The sequence below is a fragment of the Ranitomeya imitator genome, chromosome 5 (genome assembly GCF_032444005.1).
Source record: "Ranitomeya imitator isolate aRanImi1 chromosome 5, aRanImi1.pri, whole genome shotgun sequence".
Classification (NCBI taxonomy): domain Eukaryota; kingdom Metazoa; phylum Chordata; class Amphibia; order Anura; family Dendrobatidae; genus Ranitomeya; species Ranitomeya imitator.
Window position 1 is genome coordinate 32,164,018 of NC_091286.1, and position 12,325 is coordinate 32,176,342.

At 41.5% G+C, this 12,325-nt stretch overlaps 1 protein-coding gene across 1 annotated transcript in view; it reads left to right on the forward strand.

The window, feature by feature from the left end:
• USH2A (usherin) overlaps positions 1 to 12,325 on the forward strand; it is an 824,795-nt gene that overhangs the window by 705,349 nt on the left and 107,121 nt on the right. Inside the window, exons 69-72 of the mRNA XM_069726496.1 lie at positions 55 to 212; positions 8,280 to 8,438; positions 8,940 to 9,104; positions 9,760 to 9,909. Of these exons, the coding sequence (XP_069582597.1) occupies positions 55 to 212; positions 8,280 to 8,438; positions 8,940 to 9,104; positions 9,760 to 9,909 (632 nt within the window). The remainder of the gene's footprint in view (positions 1 to 54; positions 213 to 8,279; positions 8,439 to 8,939; positions 9,105 to 9,759; positions 9,910 to 12,325) is intronic.

A 12,325-nucleotide genomic window follows, 5' to 3' on the forward strand; every position in this document is an offset into this window, starting at 1 on the left:
CCAAATCTACTACTATTCATCAACATGTGAATGTTCTTTTTTTATGTTTTCCAGTTATTTCTACCAGCTGGAGGCCCAAAATGACGCAGGAAGTAACATTAGCCAAGTCTATGTGGTTGAAACTCCAATCGAAACTCCATGGGAAATCCCTGTTCCTTATAACATAACTGTCTTGGGACCATATTCTGCATTTGTGGCTTGGGAAAATCCAGGTATATTTATTTATTTATAATATATTATTTATTTTGAGGCCGATTATTCATTACAACAAATACCAAAAAAAAATAACAAAAATTTCATATACATTTATATACGTGAACCAATAACTAAAGCTGAATATTTTGGTAAACTGGGTTGCCCCCAAGGGCACGTTTAGAAAAACCTGTAACCACTATACTGAGATTTTTAAGGTGGTTTACAAGGTCAAATTTCAGCATCTAGTGAAGGCTCAATAACAATTTTATACTTGGTGCTTTTCATTATTGATAAGCCTTTGCAAATATGTGAATTTTTGCAATATAATTCATTACCTAATTTTTCCGCCTTTTCTTCCAAACACCGTTTTGCAATGTTGTTTCATTTGCCTACTTTAAGCTCCTTAAGAATCTGCTTTCAGCTGCTGCTCAACAAGAATCCGTACTCTATCTGTTACAGACTTTTGCTGAACACCCAGACAGGTAAAGTCTCATAGTCTAGTTGTAAGTGGAATACGGATTTTTGCTGAGCGGCAGCTGACATCAAATTTTTAGGGAGCTTGAACTAGGCAATAGGCATTTAAAACAACACTTTAACAAAGAGGCAAAATAAGGGTTTGAAGTGTATTACAAAAATTCATACATTTGCAAACACTGATCAATAATTAAATACAAAAAAAAGTTTCTTACTCTTTTAAGGGCTGTTTCATCTGTCAATACCAACTGTAAGGGGACTGAAAAATGGTAAATACTATCCACATTCAGCAGTCATGTTGTCAGCAACAGAGTTCCTGATTACATGGAAAAATAAGCAGCCAACAGTGATAATTTATTGGCCTTCGTAAGTGATCCGATCAGCCGTTGCAAAAGAGCTTTGTTTGTGTCATGAGTCTGGGTTCAGAACCTTGAGCCTGTTGGCTTCTCTGTCAGCCGAGCCACAGCAGATTCACCTCTTCTCCGGGTATTCAGTTTCTTTTTATCCTTGCTTCAGTCGTTTTAAGGTAACAGGTGCTTTCATTTATTAATTTGTTTCCATTATCACCTATCACCTTTTGGGTGCGGCTTTATATACTTTCCCCCTGCTGGTATTTCCTAATGGTGATAGTATCATTTGGATGTCCATCCATACTGCTGGAGTTTAATCCAGTCAGTGAAACACCAGCTAGGGTTTATCTGTCTGCTGTTTATGTTCTTTACCGTGCACCTATCTTCTGTTTCTTTTTAGGAAGTTGGCAACATATTTTCTAACAGTAGGTACTTAATCCTTTTAATTAGTATTTTGTGGTTTGTTTTACTCATTCAGGGATATTTATTTTTTTCAGCACACTTTCCCTTCTGTAGGTAATTTACACTCTGCTCTGCCCTCCATTTCTTTAGGAGGAACATGAAGCGCTTGATAGCCTTTGAGGCAGCATAGGTCCTAGTTGCCATCATCTAGTCTGTGGTTAGGGCTATCTGAGCTCATGCAGGAACCACTAGGAACTGTGAGGTCAGGATCTCTTTTTTTTGTACTGGAACCGGCACGGTCAGTTGCAATTGTGAGGGTGTTATCTATTTTCCCCAGTGAGTTTTTACATTATCATAACAGCTTGCTTATTGACTTATTAGTGGCTTGTTTACAAACCTATTTAGAAATATTCTTCTAAATGATCATACAATATATTATGTGCCCACATGAAAGGGCCTTTAGGGTCAGGCTGTCCCCCCATAATACCAGACCTCATGTGAAGGTGCCATTACGGCATATATCTTTTCTGACCCTCAAAATTATTTCCTTTGGTGGGCTAAAGGAATCCCAGTCTGATACTAAAGGCATTCTAAGAAAGCAGGAGGTAAGGTCCTGGGTGGCAGGTATGTGTCACCGAGGTGATTGGCCTCGGTGATATAAGTGCAGCGCCCCAGGGTCCTGGTTGTCGCAGTGGTATTGCTTTCTTCTCGGGGAGAGTGATGCTACGTTTGGAAGCAAAGAAGGATAACTGCATCCAGGTATCACAAACATGCAACACATTTTACACTCCAGACCACCAGGGGGAGCTTCTGCTCCTATTTATTAGGTCACTCCCCATATATATATATAACTGGTAGTCTGTAGGGAGAGTTAGTGAGTTCCAGACCAGAGTCTGAGGTGGACAGAGGGTCCAAGGAGCTGTGCATGCTCTCAGACCTGCAGCTCCCAGAAAGAGACATTCAGAAGGCAGAACTGTATTGCAGCGAGCGTGAAGGATATATATAAACAGCCTCAAGTCACCAGTCATACGGGTTTGTCCTACCCTATACGGGGGACAGAGAGAGAGAAAGACACCACATCTGTGAGACCCTTATGTGAAGCCATAGGCAGTAAGGGACTACACCACCGCAGCGCAAAGGAAGGCTACTAATTTCTACCTGGACAAGGGGACTCTGGACTTGCCTCCAAACCGGCCGGACTCTGCCTGCCCTGTGATCTGGTGCTCTGGACTGTGGATGCTGAAGTCTTCAGTAAAGGTAAAGTGACTGCAACCTTGACTCCTTGTTCTTCTCTACACCTCTCACCATCCACCATCTACACACCGGGAAGCCCTGGGGACATACTTCACCTGTGGGAAGGTATACCATCTAGCTGCCATAACATCACCCCAGCGGACCCCTTAAAGCAGCGTCGGTCACCCTGACTGAATACCACAGGTGGCGTCACGAATACAAACTTCATCCCTTTAAAGCCCTTTCCCTTTTACATGGGCGCCCTGGGCCACGGACCGAGTCGCAGCCACCGTGACATCCCCCTGTGAACTGAAGGACCCGGTACCGAGTACCCCCCTGGCCCGTGGGGCAACTCATAAGTCCCTGGAGAAAGTGCACCAGTAACAATAGGTTACTGAGATGATTTTTGGTCCGTGATTTAGGAGCGACTAAAAGAGCCTGGGTGGGAAAGGACCCTACCATACTTCAGTTCAGGGCCTACAGGTCTAAAAACATGCAGCAGGATTAGCTCAACAAAGTGTGTTGTGTTGCATCTGTAAAAAGATCATTAATGGTGGACAGATTATGCTAGAGACTGATTTAGATTTACTTTGCCTTTCCCAGAAAAAAAAAACTGTTTTGTTATTCATTTGTTCTGAAGAAAAAACTATTATGGTATTAATTTGTGCTAAAGAAAGGACTGTTTTGTTCTTCATTTTTGCTGAAAAGAGGACTATTTTGTTATTCATTTGTGCAGAAGAAAGGACTGTTTTGTTATTCAAATGTGCTGAAAATGACTATTTTCATTTTTGGAGCTGTAAAGTATATGAAGCACAATAAACCTTATTCTCTTTTGATATGAAAACCTTGTAGCTCTGTGTATCCAAGTAGCTACTAGACACCCCCACAGCATCTATACTATCTAGTACAAGGGCTATCATTGGCCCGTAAAAGGAGAGGACAAGGTCCTGGTTGGCCTGATCCTCACTAATTTTGAGTTGGCAAGAACCAATTAATGACTCAGCTCTAAAAAAAAAAAAGTTTTGCAAAAAAGAGGGGATGAGGAATTATCCCAAGGGATAAAAAGGGATGTTGGGAGAAACCTTCTCTCCTGGGTGGAAAAACCCAGCAGCGTAATGGAAAGCCTGGTTCTATGGGACCTCTTCTTTCTATGAAAGCCATTAACCGGCCTCCTATCGAAGAAATGACAATGTAGCAATCTTGGGAATAATACTGTTAAATTTTATTAGCTTCTTCAATTAAACGTTTATGGTTTCATAAATGTAATATTTAGCAACATTCTAACACAACTGAAAAGAACAACAACAAAAAAAGATCCATGTTTCATAGTCACTGCCTTGTATCAGAAGAGACCTGATACCCGGCTCTCCATAAAACAAGCCGCAATCCACCCATGTATTGTATTTATCGGAGTCTTTACAGTTCCCCTTTAATTATTCAGCTCTCGGATGCGCTGACAAATTATTCTCCAGTTATTGCAGAAGAAAACATTTATTGAGACACGTGTCCCACTTTTCTCTGGCAGAGAACTCGTCACATATCAACTATTTATTTGTACGGATAATAATGAATTTCTGATTGCATTGTAAGTTCATAAATGTTAAATAAACTATCAGCGTTGGCTTGTAAATTATGGAAAGACGCTGTGCCGGGAATATTAACACACGCAAAGCTTGTTCTTTAGTCTGCTTCGAAATCTGTTTTGGCAGCTTGTCATTATACTCATGGCAAATCTGACACCAAATAACAGAAGTGCCATTTACACTTAGTATAAATTGTTTCTTATGGGCCTTCCTCCGCTAGGATGGAGGAACATAAAATATTACAAAGGCTACCGGCCTTTCATTCTCTGTCTCAAGCACCATGCTTCATCTTCTAGGTGGGTCAAAGATTTAACACAGCAAATGTGCCAAGTTACCGACTTTCCATTTTTGTGGGGTAAATGCACAAGTAGCGTATTTGCTGCAAATTTTTTAAATCCCCAGCTAAGTAAATATCCATGCAGACATTGTGGACAATTTTCTGCAAGGAGAGCGACGTGGAGAAATTTGCAACGTGAACATTTTTTTTGCTTTTTAAATTTGTCGGCCATCTTGTGTGAAATTTGTTGCAATTCCGCACAAAAAATTTGCGGCAGAACCTGTAAAAATCTGCAAATATCAAGCACTTTTCTGCCAAAATCCAGAGCGCAAATTTGCAGAATTATTAAAATAGCAGAAAAAGTGGATGATATTTACAAATTCTGCTACAGATTTGCAGCACATTGCCCATTTAGAATTGTAATCAAGTACGCTAAAAAATGGCAAGCTGCAAATTTTATAAAATTTTAATTCGGAAAATATCCACAGTGCACAGAAGAGATTTTAATAATTTTATATACTTAGCTAATACCAAATGTCGTCCACATTATGCAAAATAAAAAATAAAAAAATTGTAGTGTAGAATTTCTCAGAAGAAATGGGTATTCCGAAGCAGGGCATCGAGCAACGGAAGGAATCAAGTATGTACTGACATTGGTCACTACCTTTTGGGGAAATAGAAAGGAAATCGTTGAGATAATGTATGATCACGCCGGACCACCCATTCAAGAAAAGAGCTAAATGGCTCGAAGTAATGGCACAATATGGGCAAACGGGTGTCGTAATAAAATTCACCACTACACAACAACCCAGGAGGTGATGACAATCAGGATGAACGGGCAGGAGACGTATATCTGATTTCACCATAAGGGCCCCGCACCCAGCCCGCCGAAGTAGTGCAACCGCCCTATGAAAAGATGTCACGGAAACATCCGCCTTAGCTATGCCGTCATTCACCATCGAAACCCTTAGGGTGTGACAGGTGATGTATCAAACTAAATTTACCTTTCTCTTTTTTGAGGACAATTCCCAAAAAGTTTGGAAAAGGTAGGGACAGAAATGGACCCTCTATCCTACCGAAGCGGACGTCTTTTTGAACCTTTTCCTTTAAAATGCTGGGATTCTGAATGGCAGATTTCAGATTTTTTTTACAATATGGGGAGCCCGAATAATTAAAGAGATGAAAAAAGTAAAGTAAAACCTAAACGTAATTGTGCAGCTGCTGGGATATTGTTTTAGCCACAGAGACATCACGGACACGCTGACCGGAGTCCTTCCCTTCACCGGACCCGGCAGGGCGGTATACTGTCGTTCCTGATTTACTGCATTGCACTGCCATGTGCTGTCTACTACAAACCGGGCACTCATGCTTGTACTTATACAAACCATAGAATCTGCAATGACCCTCATTGAAGAGCCAACAGTCTTCTGGTGGGCGCAAGGCCACTGCTCCTTGTAGGGAGATGGCAGCTTCCGCTGCATGAAAGGGCTACGTCTTCTGAGCCATCATTAATCTGAGCCATCTGTTCATGGCCTTCACACTCCAACCAATCTGCGGTTGCAGGGACAATCGCCTACAAAACTTTTCATCATATTTAAACGAGGTGCTACCGCAATGGTCTTTGTAGGCGTTATAGTCAATGTATATGAACAATTCAGGGTGCTGCTGGGCCATAATTCAGCCTAGCACCAAAAAGGCCTGCAGCCAGTTTCCCATGGTTTTAGCCACCTTATGCCCCCTTTCAAAAGTCCTCCGTTCTTTGTCTAAAGTGTGATGATCAACAGAAATTAAAGACCAAATGTCAACATACTGGTTAGACCATATTTTTAGTATAGTTTCCTCATCTAAGTTGGATCCCAATGGGCTAATACCACAGCAGCACACCTCCTTAAGAAAACTTGTCTGAGGCGCAGGAATTCTTAGCTGTGAGGAAAAAGCACTAGAAGGATTCAATTTGGAAAGAAGTGCCTTAATGGCCGATACCAACTCACTTTTATTCTCCTCATCGCTGCACGTTCCAGTGAAATCAAACTTACCATTTGAAGATGGCGCACATGCCATACTGGGAAAGGTTGTTGGACCATGCGAGTCTGGTTCGTCCCATGGCAAGACTGACCGTTCGACTGAGAAGGCTCCCACCTCTTACTATAACTTCTGCTCAGCTCGGAGCTGCTTGATGATGAAGGTGACCTCCTGCGACTTGACCTAGAATGGTGAGATCACCTACTAGCCCTGGATGATCTGGAGGCATGGCGGGACTGATGTTGTTTGTGACCAGTGGCCCTGCTTCTCCCATGAATCCCAGAATCCCAGAGTTCTGGGAACAAGACTGGGATCAAAATCTAGATGTAGTCTGCCTGCAGTGCCTTGAGTAACCACTGTGGCACCACCACCCACTCATCTGTGATTCAATATTAGGGGGCTTGGGGACTTAAAAAAATTTATTTTTCCCCTCAACTTCTGCTGTAGCCTGGGAAGTATGAACGCCACCCAGGCTGATTGTCTGGAGGAGTCAAAGGCTCATCAGGAGCAGAACTGCTAGATATGCTGCCCATGGCCCCAGCAGGAGTTGATTTCCGTTCAGCACCACAAGAAGGGGACAGCGCCATTACCTGCAAAGATAGTGTCGCGAGAAAGGGCGGTGGAAGAAGCAGAAGTCGCAAAAAGTGTGTGGGTGAAAAAATGGTAAAAATAGAAAATAAAAAAATGGAAAAAGGAATATTATGGAGGTGTAAAGTAAGTAATGGCAGAAGGAGAAACCACTGACCCCAATCAGAATAAGAAGGGACCCAAATAATCCACCCTGCATGGTCAAACACAAATGTGCAATCAACATACTGGGTGGAAACGGTACTGGAAGAGGAGAAGCTCCTCACTAAAACAGTTCTTAACAGATTGCACAGGTAAAAGGAAATCAGAAGAGAGTGCAAGTGACAGCCAGCAGGAGCAGCTTTGTTAGAACAAGCTGCTTCAAAATCATGGCGGTCATACAAAACACTAGATGTAGTAGTTTTTGTTGTGGGGTGTACTCATTTTTACATCAACTAGTTTGAGTAAAACTGAAGATTTTGTAATGAAAGTTATATTATTAATAGTGATGAGCGGGTATACTCGTTGCTCGGCTTTTCACAAGCACGCACGGGTGTCCTCCGAGTATTTGTTCGTGTTCTGAGATTTAGTTTTCATCGCCTCAGCTGAATGATTTACAGCTGCTAGCCAGCCTGAGTACATGTGGGGGTTGCCTGGTTGCAAGGGAATCCCCACATGTAATCAAGCTGGCTAGTAGCCGCAAATCATCATGAAAATTAAATCTCCGAGCAGTCATAAATACTCGGAGACCACCCGAGCATGCTCGGGAAAACCTGAGCAACGTGTATACTCACTCATCACTAATTATTAACCTTACTTTCATCTTATGGGTTAAAAAAATGTTTTTTTTAAATCAATCTTGTCAAAATTTGGGGAAATTCTACTCTTATTCAGCGAGATTAAAATCTTACTTTTCAAAGGCGGTGAACACCGTAGGCATCTGCATTGGTGCTGTGTACACAATACCGGGGGGTGCATAGTTGCACATTAGACTCCTATCACTACAAGAATAATCTGTGTAAATGATATAGAAATTTGTTCCCGCCTCAGTGCACTTCTCCCGGTGCGTATACACTGGCCACATCCAAGGAACATTGTGCTGTCTTGATATTTATGGAAATCTGCTGCCGGTAGAGCGATGCCAATCATCTTCTGCTTCCTAAACCTTTATTTCAGGGATCTTTGACCCCAGCGTTCCATTGGATTTCAATCTATTGCTGAATGCAGGCAGCAGTGATGCACAGAGGCGCGCCGCTGGAGAACAACGGTTCACAATTCTGCAGGACTTGGTTCCGGGCACTGAGTTTTCCCTCCGATTACAAGCTTGTCAACATGGTAAGAAGGAAATTCCTGGTCAGATTTTAGATGTTTATCGTGGTTTACTCATCATCATAAATTAGAAATTCTCTCCATTCTCAAAAATTAAGAGGTTTTTATGCTCATTGCCTAGTCAGCCATCAGTCTATCAAAGGTGGCCTTTTGCTTGGCCAGGATCTCTTTCGGGATCTCTGTCAATCATTCGGGACAAAGTAAGCCAGGAGTCAGTGGAGTAGGGTTCTCCTGAAGATCAACCATGAAACCAACTCTTTAATAGAGGTTAAATATTTGACTAAAACCCCATTTTCATGGCCACGTTACAAGTCCATATAACCTCCACCTTGCAGAAGGCTCCAATGGAAGGGTATGGGCCCCAATAAACTTCTGTAGGCTCTCGATTTCATTTTGCGAGATCGGTGCATTTCTTGTATGGGAAGATGTCTTACCTTACCGATTAGTTTCCTGACAAATTCATTTCAATTTCACTCCAGATTTATAATTATACTTCTTGTTTTATAGGTAGCTGTGGAGTCAGCAGCATCACCTCCATGGTAACTTCAGAAGCCGCACCAGAAGATCTTGACCCACCAAAACTTAATGCCACCGGCCCACATACTATAAGGATTACATGGAGAGAACCTAAGAAATCCAATGGATTCATAACGAGATATATCATTCATAGGTAACTGTTTTACAGGGTTCTTTTTTTTTTTTTACGTACCATGGAGTCACAAAACTCACTATAAGGGTTGTCGACACAAAATTCTAGGAATTTTTTTCTAAAAGACCATGATTGCCAAAGTCAGGATTGGTAAAATAGTCCTACATCCAATCTAGGTGAGAATTCTCACTTTTGTCTACAGTTTGTGTAAACCCAACCTCTTTCGGCACAGGAAATTCCAGAATTTGCTGCCATAGTTTTCCAAAAATTTGAAACAGTCGTGGCAAATTTGGAATTGTTGGCCACTATTGGAAACTATGCAAGACTTCTCACAACATGTATATTTTTTATTTTGGATGCATTGGACAATCTAAATATTAGATTCGACGAAGCAGAAATAATTTAAGGATTCAACTGCACCCAACATGTGCTTTACATGTACGGCGGACATCGTGAAGGGTCTAGAGTCTATGTATACCTTCTCTCTGTATTTTTATTATTGTTCATTTGTTTCCTAAATGCTAATAGATGCAACATTCTAAATAGTCTTCATTAAAAAAAACTTTCTACCATGTTGCTACGGAGAATGTTTAAGTTTTATATCTAGCTCCCTGGTTTAGCAAAAATTTTACAAATTTGTAAGAGCCCCTGCTACTGTCGACTTTCTCTGCTTCTCAGTCCCATATCTCAGTGTTAAAGATGGCAAAAGGGAGGGGAAAAAGGCTTGCACACAGATCTTCACAAAATGTAGATGTGAGAAAGCATCTACAGTTTCAGAGAAGGCAGAGAAAATGGGATCTATAGAGGAAGGAAAGCACATTGAGGGAAGTAAGTAAAGTATCAGATGGCAAAAGGGAGGGGAAAAAGGCTTGCACACAGATCTTCACAAAATATAGATGTGAGAAAGCATCTACAGATTCAGAGAAGGCAGAGAAAATGGAATCTATAGAGGAAGGAAAGCACATTGAGGGAAGTAAGTAAAGTATCAGATGGAAAAAGGGAGGGGAAAAAGGCTTGCACACAGATCTTCACAAAATAGAGATGTGAGAAAGCATCTACAGTTTCAGAGAAGGCAGAGAAAATAGAATCTATAGAGGAAGGAAAGCACATTGAGGGAAGTAAGTAAAGTATCAGAGCTGTGCTGATGCATGAAAGTAAGTGAAGACAGCAGCACCCTGGAGGCTTTCAGACTTCACATTCAGCCTATATTACTGGAAAAGACAATCTCAGAAGAGAAAAACTGAAACTTGAATCAGGCTTCAAAGTGCCTATCAGGGGGTCCAAAAATGAATGAAGATCACTACTGCAAATTTAGTAACTACATGTAATCACGAAAATATGTAAAAATACTTTAATCCTTGGCAAAAGTGTCCATATTATAAAAATAAGTCCACCTCAATTCTATGTAAATTTGCAAGGAAAATGGAACTGGGCTGATTCGGAAGTGAATTTGCCCCTTCAGATTTTCAGGAGTCTTAAAAATAAAAAAATAAAAAAAATAATTAATGTACTGCTGCAAATTTAGCTGTGAATCCATGGATAATAGGCAACAATACATTGTTTTAGAATTTTATTGGGAAATTAGGAAAATTTGCAACAAATTTGACCACATTGCGCAAATGAAATTGGCAGGCTGCAAATGTTTTCCGCAAATTTTTTGGCAGATCTTTTAATTTTCATCTTTGCAAATCGCAGGTAAAATCTGCGAGAATTGTGTCCCATGAGGAGACATATCAGACATTAAAAAGTGGCTGTTGCGTAAACTTGAATTCATGCTACATCAGTGGTGGACACAGACAGAAAAGCGCCTCAGTGCAAGAACAGTATATGGGTCCTCTCCAGTCCAATAGTTCGGCTATGACAAAAGCTCCTTGCTATTTTATATGTCATAGTGGCCCCCTTACTTTTTGGGCCCCTATGCGGCTGCACCGATGATGTGTCCGCCCTTGTGCTCCATGCACAGTACTGATGGAGCAGGTGAACCAGCGAGTCACATTAAGACGTTACCGCATCACGTTTTTGCAATCAGCGCAGCAAATCCACTCATTTACTTTGCATTGGAGCAAACGGAACGTTGGTACGAATCTCCTCAATCAGTTGTTTGCCGACATCTGTACATTACATATAGAAGCTGGCAGACCTTATATGCACAGACATACGCCATTGCATGCCATAGCGTTGCAAAAAAAGTATATATTTATTTGCGAAGTCCACATATATTTTAAAAAACTTTTTTTTTTAATAATGCGAAATAAAAGCTATAAGTTCCTATATAGTAAATGATGCCCAAATTTTCCCAGCGTTGACGGCGAATTTTTTGCCGCAAGCCTACGGTGAATGTTGCTTTATACGTAGCTATAGTCTGTTATTATTAATAATAATAATCATCACACGCGCTCCACGGCGGCAGCATAATTCACAAATCTCGAATACACAGCAAGAAGCCGCCGGCGTCGGTGGGAAATCCTGTAAATTGAATGTGACAGAGTTTGATGCCATTTGATTATTCCAGTCACAGGCAAACAATGATATAAAGAGTAATATGAAAGGGAATGCGTTACTGCCAAACACACTGCCGAGCAATAAACTTTCCAGCAATGTGACACAATCACCTCCCAATCATAATTGTCGCCCGTTTGATACCTCGGAGTACAGCGGAGGGCACTGACTGACACAGATACATTTTGTTTTTTATTTTGAGTGAAATGAGAATGGCGCACTGGGGCTTCAGATACAATCGTTATATTCCGCTACATGAGCATGAATCACCGGGCGCCGCTTCTCCTGAAGTCTAAATGTACTGAGACAACAACAATATTAAATCTCCTTCCGGTAACTGCATCCAAGCAGGAGGAAAATCCATAGGTTCAGAGTGTGGCTGGGGCGAAGCTATAGGGGGTGCAGAGGTAGCAGGCGCACCTTGGTCCTGGTGCCTGTGAGACCCCGAATCCCCTCCAGGGTTATATATTATGGAATATAGTAGGTGGGCACCATTTATTGTAGGGTGGCAGGCGCTTTGGTGTGTGGTCTACAGGACCGCCAATGTCTATATTCATAAAGGTTGACGTAGACGAGCAGTCATGGCCATGGATGGGTGAAGTAAATGACTTCTCACTATAAAATTCAGGGTGGGATATGTTAGGCACCTAGTGAACAGTCAGTTCTTGAAGCTGATGTATCGAAAGCAGGAAAAATGGGAAATGTAAGGATCTTTGTGACTGTGTCAAGGGCCAATTTGTCAGAG